Source organism: Oncorhynchus mykiss, chromosome 16 (genome assembly GCF_057628025.1).
Source record: "Oncorhynchus mykiss isolate SJ-2025 chromosome 16, ASM5762802v1, whole genome shotgun sequence".
NCBI classification, from domain to species: Eukaryota; Metazoa; Chordata; class Actinopteri; order Salmoniformes; family Salmonidae; genus Oncorhynchus; species Oncorhynchus mykiss.
Window position 1 is genome coordinate 22,463,088 of NC_143037.1, and position 19,412 is coordinate 22,482,499.

The following is a 19,412-nucleotide window of genomic DNA, read 5'->3' on the forward strand; positions in this document are numbered from 1 at the left end:
CGTGCTGAATATTCAGATTTTATGTATTTTCTATGTACTACTCTAGTTCCACGAAAATACAAAATATGCTCAAGAGGAAATAAAGACAGCCAAAACAGCCAAAACTTCAAGTATTTTTTATTTCAACGCATGCTTCAAAACCTACTGAAACATTGTGAATGTTTTGTGAACATTCTGCAGCTCATTTCTCATCTCCATCCTCCTTGTCCTTGAGAGCTATGAGAAGATGAGAAAATGACAGTGGTTGAAAACGAACATTCAGGTGCTGTTCAATCTGCATGGTCAATATACTTGAGGTAATGTACACCATAAAACCTACATTTAATCAATCCATCAATCATATAACAAAAAGTTTCATTTTTTAACCCATGGTGTTGTTTCCATTACAATGACTATCATTCTACGATTGTGGAAAGATATTGAATATATCTTTCCCCTCTCCCTGTTTCGCTCTCCCAATCCTTTCCTCCATACCCCTCCTCTCAATCCCTCCCTCTCACCATACTTTGTATCTCCAGCTTGCACTCCACTTTCTCTCTCTCCTTTCATCCATTCCTTTTTTCTATCCTTCCCTCCTTCCCCCGGCACCTCTCTCCGTACCTCATATCTCCACCTGGCACTCCCTCTCTCTCATCCCTTTCTCCCACCCTACGCCCACCATCCCTCTCCTTCCCTCCGCCCTCCCTCGCCCCACACTTCCTATCTTTAGCTTGCACTCCGCCTTATCTCTCTCCAATCCCGCCCCCCTCACAACCCCTCTCTCTCTCTCTACCTCACATCGCCATCTTTTTTTTCTCCCTCAATCCGTTTCCCCATCCCTGTACTCCACCCCCCACTCTCCCTCCACCTCCCTTCCCCCCTGTCCCTCTCCATCCATACCTCGTACGAGCAGGGTGCACTCCACGACGTCCTCCCCCAGAGGGTTGATAGCCTTGCAGGTGAACTTGCCCCCGTCATACTGACTGGGCTTGCGGATGTTCAGGGTCAAAACCCCCTGGTTGTTCTGCATCAGGAACCGAGGGTTCTCGTCCAAGGGAATCTTATTCCTCAACCACCTGATCTTAGGCTAAGTGGGAGCGAAAGAGAGAATTGTGTCAGTGGCTTCATGACAAGTATGCGACCTTAATGGCCTTCAATGTAACACAAATCAAGGGGAAGGACTTAACAAAACTATGGTAACACCTTCTAAAAACTGTCATGAGTAAGCCATTTGAAATGATTGTAAATGTCTAGAAATGCGTAGGTATGTACAGTGCATTCGGAAAGTATTCAGACCCTTTCCCTTTTTCCACATTTTGTTACGTTACAGCCTTATTCGAAAATGGATTGAAAAAAAAATGTGTTCCTCATCAATCTACACGCCATACCCCATAATGACAAAGCGAACACAGGTTTTCAGAATTTTTTGCAAAAACAGAAATATCTTAGAGCTCCGAGACAGGATTGTTTCGAGGTACAGATCTGGGGAAGGGTATGAAACAAATTCTGCAGCATTGAAGGTCCCTAAGAACACAGTGGCCTCCATCATTCTTAAATGGAAGAAGTTTGGAACCACCAAGACACTTCTTGGAGCTGCCCGCCCGGCCAAACTGAGCAATCGGTGAGAAGGGACTTGGTCAGGGAGGTGACCAAGAACCCAATGGTCACTCTGAAAGAGCACCAGAGTTCCTCTGTGGAGATGGGAGAACCTTCCAGAATGACAACCATTTTTGCAGCACTCCACAAATCAGGCCTTTATGGTAGAGTGGCCAGACGGAAGCCACTCCTCATTAAAAGGCTCATGAAAGCCCTCTTGGAGTTTGCCAAAAGTCACCTAAAGGACTCTCAGACCATGAGAAACAAGTTTCTCTGGTCTGATGAAACCAATATTTAACTTTTTGGCCTGAATGCCAAGCATCATGTCTGGAGGAAACCTGGCATCATCCCTACGCTGAAGCATGGTGGTGGCAGCATCATGCTGTGGGGATGTTTTTCAGTGGCAGGGAGAGTATGAACAGAGAGGGAAATATGAACAAAGAGATCTTTGATGAAAACTTGCTCCAGCGCACTCAGGGCCTCAGATTGGGGCGAAGGTTCACCTTCCAACAGGACAATGACCCTAAGCACACAGCCAAGACAATGCAGGAGTGGCTTTAAGACAAGTCTCTGAATGTCCTAGAGTGGCCCAGCCAGAGCCTGGACTTGAACCTGATCGAACATCTCTGGAGAGACCTGAAAATAGCTGTGTAGCGACGCTCCCCATCCAACCTGACAGCGCTTGAGAGGATCAGCAGAGAGGAATGGGAGAAACTCCCCAAATACAGGTGTTCCAAGCTTGTAGCGTCACACCCAAGAAGACTTGAGGCTGTAATCGCTGCCAAAGGTTCTTCTACAAAGCAACAATTTCCCCTTCCCCTGCACCTACAGTAAGAGTATTCGGACAGCTTGTCCCAAAAGACATACCTTGGGGAAGCCCCTGACAGCACAGCTGATGGCGGTAGTGTAGCCTGCCACCACAGACCTGTCAAGCAGGGGCTGTATGAACTTGGGGGCGCTTTGCATATCCTTCTCCTTGAATGGAGGTGGGTTGTACTCCAATCCTGAAGGAAAGGGAGGTTATTATACAGTGAATTAATACGGAGTGGTAATGAATTAATACTGTAATGGATGTCTCTGTTAAAATACTGTAGGCATTGAAGATACTATAGGCCTTGTTGACATAAGGTATGTAAGTATGCACAGCACACACACGCACGCACGCGCGCATACACACAGACATACCCACCTATCTTAGGTATGATGGCTGTGTCCTTGCTGAGGCAGAAATCCTCACTCTTTCCAACGAGGTTCTCGCTGTAGACGCGGAACATGTACTCATTTCCCATGATCAGGTCTGAGGCTGTGCAGTTTGTCCTCCTGTTGTGCTCGTAGATAGTGAACCATTCCTAGAGAGAGAAAGATAGAGAGAGAGAGGGGTGGGGGGAGATAATGAGAGAGGGGGGGGGGGGGGGAGGAGGAGTGGGGGGGGGGGGGGGGGGGGAGTGGGTGGTGGGGAGAAAGAGAGGGTAATGAGGAGAGTGGTCAGTTGTAGTGATCTGGTGTTTCGAGTTACTTTAAGAATTCCACGGTGTCCATTACTAAATAATTTGATTTGGTTCTAGTTGCTTTTTTATTCCCATTCCCCATGCCACAAATTCACAATCCTATACAGTAGCCCATAGCTTTGCTTTGCATGCTGGGGGATGGAGTATTTGATCCCTTTGTCCCTATGCCCTCCTCTCTCACATTTGTCTTCTTGTCCGCCTTCTGTATTGTGTAACCGGTGATCTCACAGTTGCCGTCGTCCTTTGGTGGCTTCCACTCCAGCGCAGCGTTGAAGCCCCAAACATCTGTGACCTTCACTACCTCGGGAGGCCCGGGTGTCTCTGATTGGACAAAAATATATATATATTTTTTTTAACGTTTAGGATGAAAAAATGGCACGATATTTACCACAGTAAGACATTACAGCGGCCTAGAGCCAGTATACTGTCGACTTCGTAGATTCGAACCCGCGACACAACAACGCAAAAAGCCAAGCCATTTCTGGTTCTGGGGGACAACAGTAGCTACTTCAGTTCTCGGGAAGGCAGTAGCGATGCTAAATGACTTAGCCACTTCACTTATGATCCTGGGTTGTGTTCATTAGCCATTAAACGGATGGAAGAAGGGAGGACACTTATGTCTACAGTTGTCTTTCATCTCTTACCTACGATCCTGATTTCCAGAATAGCCCTGGCCTCCATGTTCTCAATCTGCAGGACCAACTCGTACTTCCCAGAGTGGGATCTCTCAGCCGAGCGGATGAACAGGATAGAGTCCACTTCGGAATTGCGTACGCTGGCAACTCGACTGTCAAGCTCCTCCCCATCCTTGTACCATTGCACTTTGGGACGTGGCTTACCCTATTAGACACGAGGTAATACTTTGTTCAGAATAGAAACAAATGAAGGACAAAACAATAGCTGTCAATGACTAACTGCAGTGGTACCTGGTAAACCAACTTCACTAGATAATGGGCACCTGATAAGCTGTTCAAGCTTGTCCCAAATAGAGTGATTCTGTAGAAGTCACAGCATTCAAGATAGCCTTGGATCATACGTCATATGTAGGCCGTCATTGTAAATAATAATTTGTTCTTAACTGACTTGCCTAGTTCAATAAAGGTTAAATAAACAAACAGAAAATGTGACTTTTGTTCAAATAAAATCGGTGAAAATAGAAAAATATACAAACCTTGGTTTAATGGGTAACTTTGAACAACTGACCTGGAAGGGGATGGTCAGGTTGATTTTGTCGCCCACTCTTCTAATGTACTTCTGTCTCAAGTAGCGAGGGAGGCGGATCTTGGGCAGTTCTAATGGAGAGAGACAGAGAGAGAGATAGATGGGGAGTGAGAGAGAGATGGGGAGAGAGAGAGAGAGAGAGAGATAGATGGGGAGAGAGAGAGAGAGAGAGCGAGAGAGAGAGAGAGAGAGAGATGGGGAGAGAGAGAGAGATGGGGAGAGAGAGAGAGCGTGAGATGGGGAGAGAGAGAGATGGGGAGAGAGAGAGAGATGGGGAGAGAGAGAGAGAGATGGGGAGAGAGAGAGAGTGTGAGATGGGGAGAGAGAGAGAAACAATGCATGCAGGGCAGAATTAGGCCATTATCCACTAATAATAAAAACTCAAACATCTAAAATACATTGACCCCCTCTCATATCACTACCAAGCCCTGCAATGCCAAGAGCTGAGCAACGAAAAGAGTCCCCTCATCCAGCTGGTCCTGGGGCTGAGTTCACAAACCTGTTCTACTAACACACTGAAGCCTCAGGACCAGAACATCCCATCAATCAGGATAAACCAAATTACAACACAGTCAAAACAAAACTATATTGCTTATTGGGAAACACAAACACAAATTTGAAACCCGTATTTGAAACCCAAATTTGAAACCCTTATTCAAGGTTTCAAAGACCTCTCTGATGAGGATAGGCTACCCGTCCAGCGCACTACATTGCTGCCTGCCATAAGTTGAGGGACAGTGTCTGACAGACCAATCAACCTGCACATGTACTCTACTGTATGCTTATTGTTATTGTTGAATGTATGGTTATTTTGACCCTTGGTTATTGTTGTTACTGTTGTCCCATTGACAATTTTGATTCTCATTCTCATATCCAAAATAAACTTTGGCAATATGTACATTGTTACATCATGCCAATACAGTGAATTTAATTGAGAGAGAGAGAGAGAGATGGGGAGAGAGAGAGAGAGAGAGAGAGAGAGAGAGAGAGAGAGAGAGAGAGAGAGAGATGGGGAGAGAGAGGGGGGGGGGTTGTGGTTTACGTCATCCACTCCAGATTGAAGTTGAAATGAACCCAATACAATACAACAGGGCCCTGTTCAGCAGGACACACAGTCCTATTCCTACGGGCGACAGAGAACTCACCCACGATCTCGCGGATAGTGACGGGCTGGGTCAGGCCGGTAGGGGGGCTGCGTCCAGCAATGTTCACGGCCACCACTCTGAAATTGATCTTCTCCGCGGTGGGGAGGTTGCGGACCGTGTAAGTCTGTCTCTCCACCAGCTCAGTGTTCGCTACCACCCACTCCGTGTCTAGGACCAAAAGAAAGGGAAACAGACTGAGGAGGAAGCGATAAATGAGTTTTGACTGTGTTATACGTAAGGTTTGCTCATGATAAATGAGGTTTTACAATGACAAAGTAGGTTTTACCATGATAAATGAGATTTGGCAGTGATAAATGAGGTACAGTATGGCTGAGATAAATAGGTTTTGACAGTGTGATAAATGAGGTTTGACCTTGAACGAGGTACGACAGTTATGAATGGGGTTTGACAGTGATGAATGAGGTTTGACAGTGATAAATTAGATTTGACAAAGATATATAAAGTTTGTCAATGATAGACTATGGCGTTTGACACAGGGCGTAGGAAACTGGCCGTTTGGGTAGCTATGTTACCACAACTTGTAATACACAACAAATTACTGTTTTTGCACAACATTCATTTCATGCCATTGTTGAACTGACACAAATCTGTGTTTAGACACAGCTAGGCCTAATGAAATTCCCATTTAAAAGGGATAACGGACTTATTTTGTCTCACACCCTCACCTCCCTCCTTGCAGTACTCAATAACGTATCCGTCCAGGCCTCCGGCACCGATCTTCTCAGGGGCCAGCCACTTCAGGGTGCATGTGGTGTCTGTGACATCATGCACCTTGAGGCCCAGAGGCTCACTGGTTGCAGCTGTGGTGGGAAGAGAAGGAGACAAAAGATGCGGAGAGAGAGAGAGAGAGAGAGAGAGAGAGAGAGAGAGAGAGAGAGAGAGAGAGAGAGAGAGAGAGAGAGAGAGAGAGAGAGAGAGAGAGAGAGAGAGAGAGAGAGAGAGAGAGAGAGAGAGAGAGAGAGAGAGAGAGAGAGAGAGAGAGAGAGAGAGAGAGAGAGAGAGAGAGAGAGAGAGAGAGAGAGAGAGAGAGAGAGAGAGAGAGAGAGAGAGAGAGAGAGAGAGAGAAAAAGAGGGTGAAAAAGAGGGTGAAAAAGAAAGAAGACACAACAGACAGAGGCAGTGAGGGAGACAAAACTACTGAAAGTGAGGGTTGACAATACTGAGCAATCCAGAAAGACGCGAGAGACAACCAAAAGTGACGGGGGGGGGGGGATTATGAGATCTGTTTGAGACTCCACCCACCGATGGGCATGAAGGGTTTGGAATTGAGGCTGGGCTGGGACATGCCGATGCCGTTGACGGCGTACACTCTCATCTCGTAGAGCACGCCCTCAATCATCCTCTTGGCTTCGTACGTCACCCCCTCGTACACGTCAAAGTTGAGCTTCGTCCACCTGGTGGAGCCCTTCTTCTTCCTCTCCATGAGATAGCCTGAACGAGAGAGAGAGGAAGAGAATGAGTGACCCATCCATTCATCCATCCATCCATCCATCCATCCACCAATCCATCCATCCATCCATCCACCTACCACATTGTTCTGTTACTAAAAGGGTTTACTCATGTTTTTAACATGAAAGTATTTCAGTATTTAAAAACCTGTGACTGGTGCGCCTCCGTCGAACTTGGGTGGCTCCCAGACCATGGTGGCACAGTCTTCTCCCACCGAGGTACACTTTACATTCTCAGGGCAGTCAGGCACATCAACAATCTTGACCAACAGATGAGCCTTGTCCTCTCCGGCAGGGTTGGTGACAATGATGGAGTAGTTGCCCTCATCCTCTCTCTCTGCCCCCTCTATGACGAAGCAGCTCAGGTCCTTCCGGTTCTCTGTCCTCACACGCCCCTCCACAGCTGTGATTGCCTAAGAGACGAGAAATCAAAACACGCCCCACGAGCAAAAGTATGTTAGCCTGAAAATAAGGTGTGTTTGGTTTCAAGAACATGTAAATGTATTAAAGGTATATCATATCTGTATATACATGTAAACCATACTGGAAACACTCAAGACAACATTTGAGTTAAAGAATTAGCAACTAACTTCCACACATATTTATATGAATTACTTTAGGAAGTGCCTACCGTGTCTCCCTTTGCCCAGACAACAGTGGGAGGAGGCTCTCCAGAGATCTCCACGTCCAGGCGCAGCTTGTTGCCAGCCACCACAATAATGGTGTTCTGGGAAACCATGTTGCCGGTGGTGTCTAGATGGATCTTGGGTGGGTCTTTATACAGAAGGCAAATAACGGTGTGAATGTAAATGTACATGTTAGATTATTATATCTACAGTATATTGATAATTAATGTACACACACACACACACATACGTACATACGTGCATACATATACACAGTGCATTCGGAAAGTATTCAGACCCCTTGACTTTTACCACATTTCGAGACAGGATTGTGTCAAAGAACAGATCTGGGGAAGGGCACAAAAACATTTCTGCAACATTGAAGGTCCCCAAGAACACAGTGGTCTCCATCATTTTTTAATGGAAGAAGTTTGGAACCACCAAGACACGTCTTAGAACTGTCCGCTCGACCAAACTGAGCAGTCGAGGGAGAAGGGCCTTGGTCAGGGAAGTGGCCAAGAACACGACAGAGCTCCAGAGTTCCTCCGTGGAGATGGGAGAACCTTCCAGAAGGGCAACCATGTCTGCAGCACTCTACCAATCAGGCCTTTATGGTTGAGTAGCTGGTTGGAAGCCATTCCTCAGTAAAAGACACATTAAAGCCTGATTGGAAATTGCCAAAAGGCACCTAAAGACTCTCAGACCATGAGAAACAAGATTATATGGTCTGATAAAACCAAGATTGAACTATTTGGACTGAATGCCAAGCGTCACGTCTGGAGGAAACCTGGCACCATCCCTACGCTGACGCCTGGTGGTGGCAGCATCATGCTGTGGGGATGTTTTTCAGCAGCAGGGACTGGGAGAATAGTCAGGATCGAGGGAAAGATGAATAGAGCAAAGTACAGAGAGATCCTTGATGAAAACCTGCTCCAGAGCGCTCAGGACCTCAGACTGGGGCGAAGGTTCACCTTCCAACAGGACAACGACCCTAAGCAGACAGCCAAGACAACGGAGTGGCTTCGGGCAAGTCTCTGAATGTCCTTGAGTGGTCCAGCCAGAGCCCAGACTTGAACCTGATCGAACATCTTTGGAGAGACCTAAACAATAGCTGTGCAGCGACGCTCCCCATCCAACCTGAGTAAACCAAGCTTGAGAGGATCTGCAAAGAAGAATGGGAGGAACTCCCCAAATACAGGTGTTCCAAGCTTGTAGTGTCGTACCCAAGAAGACTCGAGGCTGTAATCTCTGACAAAGGTGCTTCAACAAAGTCCTGAGTAAAGGGTCTGAATACTTATGTAAATATCATATTTCAGTTTTGTATTTTTAATACATTTGCAAACATTTTTAAAAGCATGTTTTTGCTTTGTCATTATGGGGTATTTTGTGTAGATTGATGCAGAATTTATTTTTTTAATCAATTTTAGAATAAGGCTGTAATGTAACAAAAAATTGAAAAAGTCATGGGGTCTGAATACCTTCCGAATGCACTGTACATTGATATATTGCATATATTGATGTGAATCAATACTTATGGCATTATGTTTTGTAGCAGTAATTTAGAAAACCTACCTTGGCGGGGGACATAGTCGATCTTAATTTCTGTTGAAAGGAAGACAAAATGGATTTATTCATATGTGACTTGAACTGATGTTAAGGGACTTTATTTCCATTTAAACAGTATGTATAGGCATGATGTAAATTTCTCCAAAGTTGGTGAATTTGTCATTTAAAAAAATATATAGATATTTTTCTAATCTTTTCTCTCTCTTTCTCTTACCCAGGAAGTTGAGTTTGGCGGACAGTGAGAGGGCATATCCGTCTGGGATAAACGTATAGTCTCCAGCGTCCTCGGGCTTGACGTCGTCTATGGTAAGCCGATGGATTCTAAAACACATTGAGGATGAGGAAGTTGTTCATGAATTTCCACATTCTAGTTCAATAGAGAATTACACAGTCACAGCTCCTCGTCATTCTAGAATACAATACATACTGAAAATAAAAGACAGACAGTCCATGTGGTTACATACGACCATAACACACTGTAGGCAAAACATAATCAGAAGTTGATACAAAAACATAATTACAATCTAAAGTCACTTGACACGTAACATGGGCCCCGTACCTTCCGATGTGGGTCAGCTTGATGTGACTGCTGGGCACCACCTCCACGCCATCTTTGAGCCATTTCCCTGTCACCTTCTCATCAGACACCTCACACTTGAACATGGCCTGGTCCTCGGCCTTCACCGTCAGGTCAGCGATGTTCTGCAACACCTCCAGTTCTTTCTCTGGAGGGGGGGGGGAGCAATAGGGAGAGGGCAGAGTGAGAGAGACAGGGATAGAGAGGAAAGCGAGAGGAACAAAAGAGAATGCGGAGAGAGAGACAGGGAGAGAGGGAAAGGGAGAAGTGAGAGGATACCCAAACTAGCATACCTACAAGTGTTTGTCCACAGCACTACAACAAAAATCCACCGCAGATATAGAACTGAATTTGAATCACCGCGAAGACTGGAAAATATGTCTCATCTTTTCCCTAGAACAAAGACTGGTACCTTCAACTTCCAGCTCTCCTTTGGTTCGCCCGCCGTTGGTGAAGCACCAGTACATCCCAATGTCATCCAGCGAAGCCTCTTGGATGATGAGCATGTGCTTCAACCCGTCCTTCTTAAAGCGGTACTTATGGGAGTCCCTGGAGAGTTCTTGGTCCTCAAACATCCTGAGGAGTGAGAGTAGGTGACACGGAAACACCTGAGTGAATTGTGCAGACACCAGGAACATAAAAATGGTTCAGGCCTTCCAAGCTGAACTTTACTTTCCTTCTTTTTTTAAAACTTTGAGGTCAGTACTATAAAGCATCCATTTTTTTACTACACAGTTTCTTAGTTAACGCCGTGTAAAATACCATAAAGATACCGGATTAAAGGGGACTGTCAAATAACGCATTTACTGGAAGGTTTTACTGACCAGTTAACGTGTGCTCCCTCCACAGACACCTCCACCTCAAACTCCACCCTCTCTCCCACCACCACGTGGTAGTCATCCAGCAGCTTGGTGATGGTGACCGGGGGCTCTGGAGAGGACGACAGCAAGAAGACACCATTTTTTATGTTACCTAAACACTGGGACATTATTGTAAGTGCAGTGTAAAAAGCATTGTGTTTATTACTTGGTACATTGGCTACACGGTGGCCCTCAGGGGGCAAAGTCGTTTTGAGAAAAATGTGTAACAGTGAGCGTACACAACTGCAAATATTTTTTGTAATATATATATTTTTTTACATTATTCAAAATCTTTTTTTTGTTTGATGATTATTGTCGTTATATGGATACTTGGATGATTCTGATGGTCAAAGTTGAATTGCAAAAAAAAAAAGTATTACTATGTAAATGGGAGTCATCTCGTTAAATAAAGTATTACTATGTAAATGGGAGTCATCTCGTTAAATAAAGTATGCATGGGGTAACACTACAATAATGGTACACTTTATGATACATGGCATCCCAACTCCACACTCTTAGAAAAAAAGGGGTTCCAAAAGGGTTCTTCGGCGGCCCCCATAGGAGAACCATTTGAAGAACCCTTTTTGGTTTCAGGTAGAACCATTTTGGGTTCCATGTTCAAGCCTCTGTGGGAAGGGTTTTACATGGAACCCAAAAGGGTTCTACCTTGAACCAAAAGTATTCAACCTGGAGCCAAAAAGTGTTCTTCAAAGGGTTCTCCTACGGGGACAGTCGAAGAACCTTTTTAGGTTCTAGATAGTAGTTTTTTTTTCTAAGAGTGTAGACGAGTGAGAAGAAGGCGTACCTTTGACAAACACCTCTGTGAAGGACTTCTCTTCCCCAATCACACACTCGTAGGCAGCGTCGTCAGCCAGGCTACACTTGTTGATGGTGAGCGTCCTGATGTTGCCAATTGATTCTATGATGTACCTGGTGCACAGATAGACAAATGGACACACGGACAAATGGATGGACAGAGACAGCATTGTAAATGAATGTCGTTTAACATTCTCCGAAAGCCCGTTTATAAGACTTGTATGAGCAGCATGTCAACTTGAATAAAATGGCAATCTACAGTTTTCTGAAAGTGATTGACCTGTCATTTGTTTAGAAGAACTAACGCATGGGTTATTTTAGTCTTCTAAAGTTGTTGCCGCAACAAATCTCATACTGGGGCTAGACAAAAAAAAAAAAATGTAAAAAGAAAGAATAGAAGAGTATTAAGTTAAGAGTTAGCTAAGAGTACTAAGTAATCAGAGGTGAAGTACAGTATGGCCATTACAAATATGGCCATTAAATTAAGCCTTGTCCATGATAATGATTCAGACCTGACTTTGTACATGAGCAAGGATTTTTCTGAATAGATGACACTTTGGCAGGCAGCCCAAGTGGTTTTTCGGGCTGCTTAAGTCCAAACAGTTTTTTAGTGTGAACTTAAACGACTAATCAGATACAAAGTATGTAAAAAAAAAAAAAAGTATTCAGCCGTATTGATTTTGTTATTATGTTTGAGCAAAAGAACACAGCATTAGCCATGGCAAAATGCATAGAATTTCAGGAAATTAACTTTAAAACGGCAGCATTTTTCTCTCAGCTCCATTGAGAAATGTGTAGAATTGCAGGAAAGTGGCTTAAAAATGAAGAAAAAAAAATCTCTACACTGCTAAGATGGGGGGCTTCAAAAATTGTAGCAAAAATTTTCTGATTTAAAAAAAAACAAACATGAGGAGTTTATGCGCAGGGAATGATATGACCTGTCAACGTGATTTGTTGGCCACCGAGAAGCTGATTATGGCTTCCTAGAAATAAAATGTGTTGATGGCAGCGCAATTTAGAATGATGGAGTTGCGGAGAGATAATTTTAGAGAGCTATTTTCCAGCGCTGCCGGTCAAGTCTAGGAGACGCGGAGAACACCATCTTAGCTTGCGGTAAATCAGATAGGGCCAACTGTGCCATTAATCACATATCTGGCATTGCTACAGAGAGAGAGGACTCTACTCTACCAATGCATTCCAGAGAGAAGACAAAAATAGATAGGCATACATTGCCTTTTGATGGAGATTGTTCAATGGAAGGCTTACATGATAAAAAAACATCACGTTAAGTCACGTTAACTCGGAAACAGTCACATAGCCTCCTCACGTAAGTGGACTTTTTTTGAATCTATTTTGTAAATCTCCGTTAGTGGCCATCTCCATGAATAGCCTTCTTTCGCTTCCCCTTGCTAGTATTACGTCAGTAAGTCATGGCCATATCCTAACAAGGAGATGCACGTGATTCGCTTATTGACATCAGTCATTTCTGCAAAGGATCCAGCTACGCCGTCATTTCTCAAGTTGGGGTTCGGCCCTCAGTCCTGATATGTTCTAACCATAATGGCCCTCAACGAGCCTCAGCCTCCCAGTAGCCTCTTCTAGGATGTGTGTGTGTTTGATGGTGCGTGTGTCTGTATTTGTGTGTTTAATCTGTGTGCGTACTTGGCTGATGGTTTTATCTCCTGACCGTTCTTCAACCATTTGACCTGGGCATTTGGGTCAACCACTTCCACCTGCAGTACGATTTTCTTGCCCTTATCCACAGAGTAGGCAGACTCCATTCTCTTTAGGAAAGCTGCAGGGCGAAACAGAGAGCATGACATTGGGTACAGTTGTTGTAAGATTGGCAAGGTACTACCGTTTGTTTAATAACTTGGAGAAGCTTTTTGTTTTGGTAATCATAAGAAAGTAAAGACAAATGTAATAATATTTCCCCTCTCCATCTTACCGTCGCTGTGCTTGGGTTCAACCGTCTTCATCTTCTTCAGACGCTTGAGCAGACCCCTCAGGTCTGTGATGCCGTACTCAAAAGCAATCTTCTCATACTCGCTGGGTTGAGCGTTCTTCAGGATTTCCCACACGTCTGCCTTCTCCTCGTCTACGACTGGCTTCTTCTTCCTGTGGGTGAAAGACAGAAGGAGGAGGCAGGGAAGGAAGAAAGAAAGAGGGCCCCGAGATGAAGAGAGAGGACAAAGGGAGAGGTTACCTAGTCAACGATACAAAAATCTAGCAAATCAATGGTCAGTCCACTCTCAGTTTCAAGTGAATGACTCGTTCCAGCACGTTCTATCATACTATCCAATCAACTTTGTACTCGTAATCTAAAGGATAGGCTACATGAAGGAATGTACTGTACACTGCAAATGGATGTAGCATTAAAAAATGATACAGCTAAAAACAATAATAATGTAATCATTTATGCATTTTTGATCTCTGGAATGTGGTCGGTGATTCCTGGTCGCTGGAATGTGGTCGGTGATCCCTGATCCCTGGAATGTGGTCGGTGATCCCTGATCCCTTGTACTTTATGTGATCCCTACATATGGCACACAATGTAAACAGTGCTCACTTCTTGGTAGCTTTCAGCAAAGCACTGAAATCCAAACTGCCTTCATCCTCTCCAGCATCCCTAATTAGAGAAAGACAGTGCACAAAATGTATACTGTCATTCTAGATTAAGCAATGGACATTATATCTTGCTGAAATGCAGTCAAACACATTACGGATAGCGCTCAATCATACACGTACACAGGTGTGCACGCACACACCAAGAAATACTAATAAGCTCAAACATGAATACAAAATGCTTACGTTCTTTTGAATGCGGCCATAATATCATGTTCCTCCTCAGTATGCACAGCTGGAAGAAGAGGGATTGCATAAAGAACACATATGGGTCACAGTTGCGTGCACCTAAACTGATTACACATTTACATTTTAGTCATTCAGCAGACGCCCTTATTCAGAGCGACTTACAGGAGCAATTAGGGTTAAATGCCGCGCTCAACGACAGATTTTTCACCTATTCGGTTTGACGTTTCGAAGCAGCAACCTTTCGGTTACTTGCCCAACGCTATTAACGGCTAGGCTACCTGCCACACTTGTAATACCCCCTATCTTATGTTAAGAACCTTTGATTGTGCATTCATTGGGTCCCTTGAGGCAGTGGTTCTCAAACCTCTTCCCGAAAACCCCCAGTCGCTCCATGTATTTCATCCATTTCAAAGGTAGCACACTTAATGACTCAACTCATCATCAAGCCTTTATAGATGAATCAGATGTGATGGTAGTTCAGGGATACAAAATATATTGGGGGTCCCCGAGGAGAGGTTTGAGAACCACTGCCTTAAGGGGACAGTGGTCAGTGTTCCCAAAATGTCCCACTCACCCTCCACGGAGATGTCAAAAGCGCTGCTGTCGCACTTGTCTTTGGAGGTGACCTCACACCTGTAGGCCCCAGCGTCACCAGGGACCACCTTGATTATCTTCATGTCCCAGGTGTAGATCTAAGTGAAGTAGAACATTTAAGTGTGTGAGTGTGTGTGTGTGTGTGTGTGTGAGAGAGAGAGTGTGAGAGAGTGAGAGAGAGAGAGTGTGAGAGAGAGTGAGAGAGAGTGCGAGAGAGTGAGAGAGAGAGAGTGAGAGAGAGAGTGTGAGAGAGTGTGAGAGAGTGAGAGAGAGTGTGAGAGAGAGAGAGAGAGAGAGAGAGAGAGTGGGGGAGGATTGGTGATGCATAGAACATTCCCTCACTTCTGTCCTCCACTCATCCAGCCAACCCCACCCACTTCCATAGACGTACCTTTGTGGCTCTGTCAAAAGTCTCTTTGAACTGCATGTGTTTTCCTGCTTTGCTGCCCAGGTCCAGCCACTTCCCCTTCAGCCATTTAATGGTTGGTTTCCTTGATAGTGTAGTAGAGTCCACTTTGGCAGTAAACACAATGTCCGTACCTGCCATTCACAATCAACACTCAGAAAGCCAGTAAAGGAATAGAATTTGGCCATTTTCTATTTGTATGTGTTCCTATACCAAAGTTCCTACAGTACAGCTGAATTGTGTAAACTTCAGGTCAACAGTTTGGTAAAGTACATGACAGAATTAGGCCTACTGTAGTATTTATATACAGCAAATAACTACTCAGTTTAACAATACCCTACGTGAATTCAAAGTAGTAAGACAAATTGATATTTGCATGCTAGGATGTAGCTAGTATTAGTCAACTGCCAGTGTAGTTTGTATAACCTGTTATGGCAACCGTAGTCTCAGGGTGCAGAAGAAACAGTCCTGTAATCTCCTGCGACTGATGGACCCCTGAGGGGTGTGAGGGTAGAGATGAGAACACACTTCCAAACACACACACATTAACGCACCCAAACACACACGCACTCACAGATGTAGGATCTTAACTTGATCACTCTTTTGTTGCTGAGAATTGTCCTGCTCCTGCACAGCAGGAAATGCATACTTGTAGTGCATTTGAGTTTTAAAAAGGCTTCCGTAGTTTGCAATTTCCACTGAAATATCAGAATTTATTTGCCCTAACGAAAACTGTATCAACCCCTATACAAATGTCAATTTAGTATAATCCTCATAATAATTCACATTTCCTGTTGCTGCAGGATTATCTTCCTGCTGTAGAGAACGCATTAAGATGCTACTATCAGTCATAAGTTTTAGAACACCTACCCATTCAAGGGTTTTTCTTTATTTTTACTATTTTCTACATTGTAGAATAATAGTGAAGACATCAAAACTATGAAATAACACATGTGGAATCATGTAGTAACCAAAAAAGTGTTAAACAAATCAAAATGTATTTTATATTTAAGATTCTTCAAAGTAGCCATCCTTTGCCTTGATGACAGCTTTCCACACTCTTGGCATTCTCTCAACCAGCTTCATGAGATGGTCGCCTGGAATGCTTTTCAATTAACAGGTTTCAATTTCTTTCCTTCTTAATGTGTTTGAGCCAATCAGTTGTGTTGTGACAAGGTGTGTGTGTGTGTGTGTGAGGGGGGGGGGGGGGGGGGTATACAGACGATAGCCCTATTTAGTAAAAGACCAAGTCCATATTATGGCAAGAGCAGGTCAAATTTAACGCCTTTTGGTTACTACATGACTCCATATGTGTTATTTCATAGTTTTGATGTCTTCACTATTACTCTACAACGTAGAAAATTGTACACACAAAGAAAAACCCTTGAATTAGTAGGTGTTGTAAAACTTTTGACAGGTAGTGTACACATTTTAACAATCATAACAAAGCGAGGTTTTGATGAGCACTTATGAGTCGTTTGGATACCTCTTGAAACACAAACACACACATGTACATAGACACACAAGGAAGCAAGCACAAGGAAACAACCTGGTCTCACACCTTTTTTTCGTAACATATGCATGTTTTGAACAATCATAACACACATTTTTTGGATGAGCGCCAATCCCTTGTTTGGATACATCTTGTAACACACACACATCCACATACATACACACATCCAGAAAGCGCATAATACTGTAAACCCATATTAACTGTGCAGAAATGTTACCAGAATAATCAATAGCACTGAAACAATTGTGAAAATCAAGTCATAAAATCAAGATACTGGACTGGACCACGGTCTTTCGGCCATAACAGACAACGGAGGAAACGTTTCTGGTACCGTTTGACTTCTCATCTTGCTGGTTCTGCTAGGGTCTCTAAATTAAGTAAAACAGTTGATGTATTACTATTAACAGATTCACCATTTCACAACTTCCAGAATTAGAATGCTATTCGCTGAAGTCGTCAAGATGTTTGTCATCAAGATCTATGATTCTATAGTGGTGGGCACCAATATCGATAATTCAGTATGATACCGATATCATTGGATATCGATGTGAGCAAGGCATATGGTGATATCTGTTTATCCTTAAGCAATAAGGTCCAAAGGGTGTGGTGTATGGCCAATATACAGAACCACTGCTAAGGATTGCTCTTAGGCACAGTACAAAGCGGAATGCCTGGACACAACCCTTAGCCATGGTGTATTGGCCATATACCACAAAACCCAGAGGTGCCTTATTGCTACCAACATATTAAAACAATAACTAACATATTTTCATTACAAACTTGATTTTGGAAAGGTAAATTCACACTATTTCACCCTTCCACCGGAGGACATAGTGTGGGATGAAAATCTGGTTGCAATCAAATCATTGTTGCTATGCAGGCAGGCTAACCTTTCATCTGTGGGCTAACCTTCTCGTCACTTGCTAGCTAGCCATCGACTTGCTAGTTAGCCTCTGCAGCCGAAATGACAGCAAAAAGCAGCTTCACTTTTTGTTTGTCCATTATAATGACGCTGATGCGTTATTTCGCCTGGGTCTGGTCGTAAAAAGTTGCTGTTTCGTCAGGACATCATTCACTCTCTATCGTAGGATACAGGGGGAGATCGCATTTCTACATGGCATTGCTGAGTTCGGTGAAACAGACAGCAAGGTTTATACAAACCCCCATTGTTGCAGATCAACTGCTAGGCTAGAAGCAAGGGGAAATGTGTTAATACAAGCCTTATTGCTTTTCTGATATCATTTGCCTTGGTATGCATAGTGAAACTTCAATAAAGCAGTATTCAGGTATTTTGTGTCATACCCATGGTACATAGTCCGTTTTAGCCAATCAGCATCCACGATTCAAACATGGTTTATATTTAAGTAATAAGGCCGAGGGAGTGTGGTAGATGGGCAATATGTCACGGCTAAGAGCTGTTCTTACGCACAACAAAACACGGAGTGCCTGGATACAGCCCTTAGCCGTGGTATATTGGCTATATACCACAAACCCCTGAGGTGCCATATTGCTTTTATAAACTGGTTACTCATGTAATTAGAGCAGTAAAAATATGTTTTGTCATTCCCGTGGTACATGGTCTGATATACCACAGCTTTTAGCCAATCAGCATTCAGGGCTCGAACCACCCAGCTTATAAACACACTGTTAAACTATACTATTATGTAAAAAAACAAAAAAAACATCCATGCACAAAACCTTCTCACAGACCCCAAACAGGTCTAGAAATATAAAATATGTTACAACTTCCCTGGTGTCCCCTTGGGAGCTGTTAATAATGATAAATGGGAGCTAACAGTGATTTGTTTAATTTGCTGGTCTCGGCTGTTCTCGGGAAGACATGACGAGTCCTTATTGTCCGAGTCAAAGCCGAGTAAAAAATACAATCAATATGTAGTCGCGGGGAAGCTACTACAACACCGGTTCATTGTAAACATGTATAAGCATTTATAAGAATTATAATTCATAAGCGTGTATAAAATTTAGTGTTCATTTGTAAAGCATAAGAATGAATAAATGCTTAAAAAGTATTACCAGATAACCCCTTAAAAAGTCGTGTTGAAAAACACATGTTTGACTACAGTAGTACAGCCTTGTGTCCGGTTTGCTTTACAGCCATTGGTAAGTAGGCCAAATAGACAGGATGCAACTTGATACTCATGGCCATAGCTTTACATTACATTGAGGCTTTAGACGTTTATGAATCAATACAGTTTTGGTATCAGAAAATGATAAACACTCTTCCGGTGCCTGCTTGAATGATAGGTCCAAAATGTAGATTTACGCCTAAAAAAGACATAGCCAAACATAATTATTTTTCCTGAGATGGCCACAAACAAGAACTGCTAATGTTGCATAGTTTTAGATTTAAATCGTTATAAATTGTACTCACAATTGAGGACACAAGCTCAAGTACATACTGTAGCTAAATACTATGAAAATAATATATTGTTTATTCCATTCAACAAAAGTGAGGCAATATTGCTTGAAATGACTGAAATGCTTTCTAAATATAGTAACAAATCAAATTATAAACGACTTAGTGTAATATTTCACCTGTATTATAACGGCAAAAAATAAATATGATCATCAGTTACAGTACAATATTGACACAATTTCGTAACTGACCACAGATACTTTTTTCGGGAAACGTCCATTGAGCAGCGCAGAGACGCCGTTACAACGTCGGCTTTAAGCAGAAGTGAAGGAATCTGTCTGTGGC

General features: G+C 43.4%; 1 protein-coding gene across 2 annotated transcripts in view; it reads right to left on the minus strand.

Annotated features, from left to right (window-relative positions):
* Nucleotides 1–101: 101 nt before the first annotated feature.
* Nucleotides 102–19,412, minus strand: part of mybpc2b (myosin binding protein Cb) — a 54,755-nt gene continuing 35,444 nt past the window's right edge. For both annotated transcript variants that reach the window (XM_036946517.2, XM_036946515.2), the window contains 25 exons: nucleotides 15,604–15,672; nucleotides 15,163–15,311; nucleotides 14,752–14,869; nucleotides 14,175–14,223; nucleotides 13,933–13,992; nucleotides 13,312–13,481; nucleotides 13,026–13,158; nucleotides 11,353–11,477; nucleotides 10,512–10,617; nucleotides 10,100–10,263; nucleotides 9,670–9,835; nucleotides 9,325–9,431; nucleotides 9,117–9,146; nucleotides 7,550–7,692; nucleotides 7,067–7,331; nucleotides 6,713–6,901; nucleotides 6,136–6,270; nucleotides 5,450–5,617; nucleotides 4,287–4,375; nucleotides 3,728–3,923; nucleotides 3,265–3,404; nucleotides 2,765–2,924; nucleotides 2,443–2,579; nucleotides 880–1,066; nucleotides 102–216 (listed from right to left, as the gene is read on the minus strand). In XM_036946517.2, coding sequence (XP_036802412.1) covers nucleotides 182–216; nucleotides 880–1,066; nucleotides 2,443–2,579; nucleotides 2,765–2,924; nucleotides 3,265–3,404; nucleotides 3,728–3,923; nucleotides 4,287–4,375; nucleotides 5,450–5,617; nucleotides 6,136–6,270; nucleotides 6,713–6,901; nucleotides 7,067–7,331; nucleotides 7,550–7,692; nucleotides 9,117–9,146; nucleotides 9,325–9,431; nucleotides 9,670–9,835; nucleotides 10,100–10,263; nucleotides 10,512–10,617; nucleotides 11,353–11,477; nucleotides 13,026–13,158; nucleotides 13,312–13,481; nucleotides 13,933–13,992; nucleotides 14,175–14,223; nucleotides 14,752–14,869; nucleotides 15,163–15,311; nucleotides 15,604–15,672 — 3,290 coding nt within the window. In that variant the 3' untranslated portion in view covers nucleotides 102–181. The remainder of the gene's footprint in view (nucleotides 217–879; nucleotides 1,067–2,442; nucleotides 2,580–2,764; nucleotides 2,925–3,264; nucleotides 3,405–3,727; nucleotides 3,924–4,286; nucleotides 4,376–5,449; nucleotides 5,618–6,135; nucleotides 6,271–6,712; nucleotides 6,902–7,066; nucleotides 7,332–7,549; nucleotides 7,693–9,116; nucleotides 9,147–9,324; nucleotides 9,432–9,669; nucleotides 9,836–10,099; nucleotides 10,264–10,511; nucleotides 10,618–11,352; nucleotides 11,478–13,025; nucleotides 13,159–13,311; nucleotides 13,482–13,932; nucleotides 13,993–14,174; nucleotides 14,224–14,751; nucleotides 14,870–15,162; nucleotides 15,312–15,603; nucleotides 15,673–19,412) is intronic.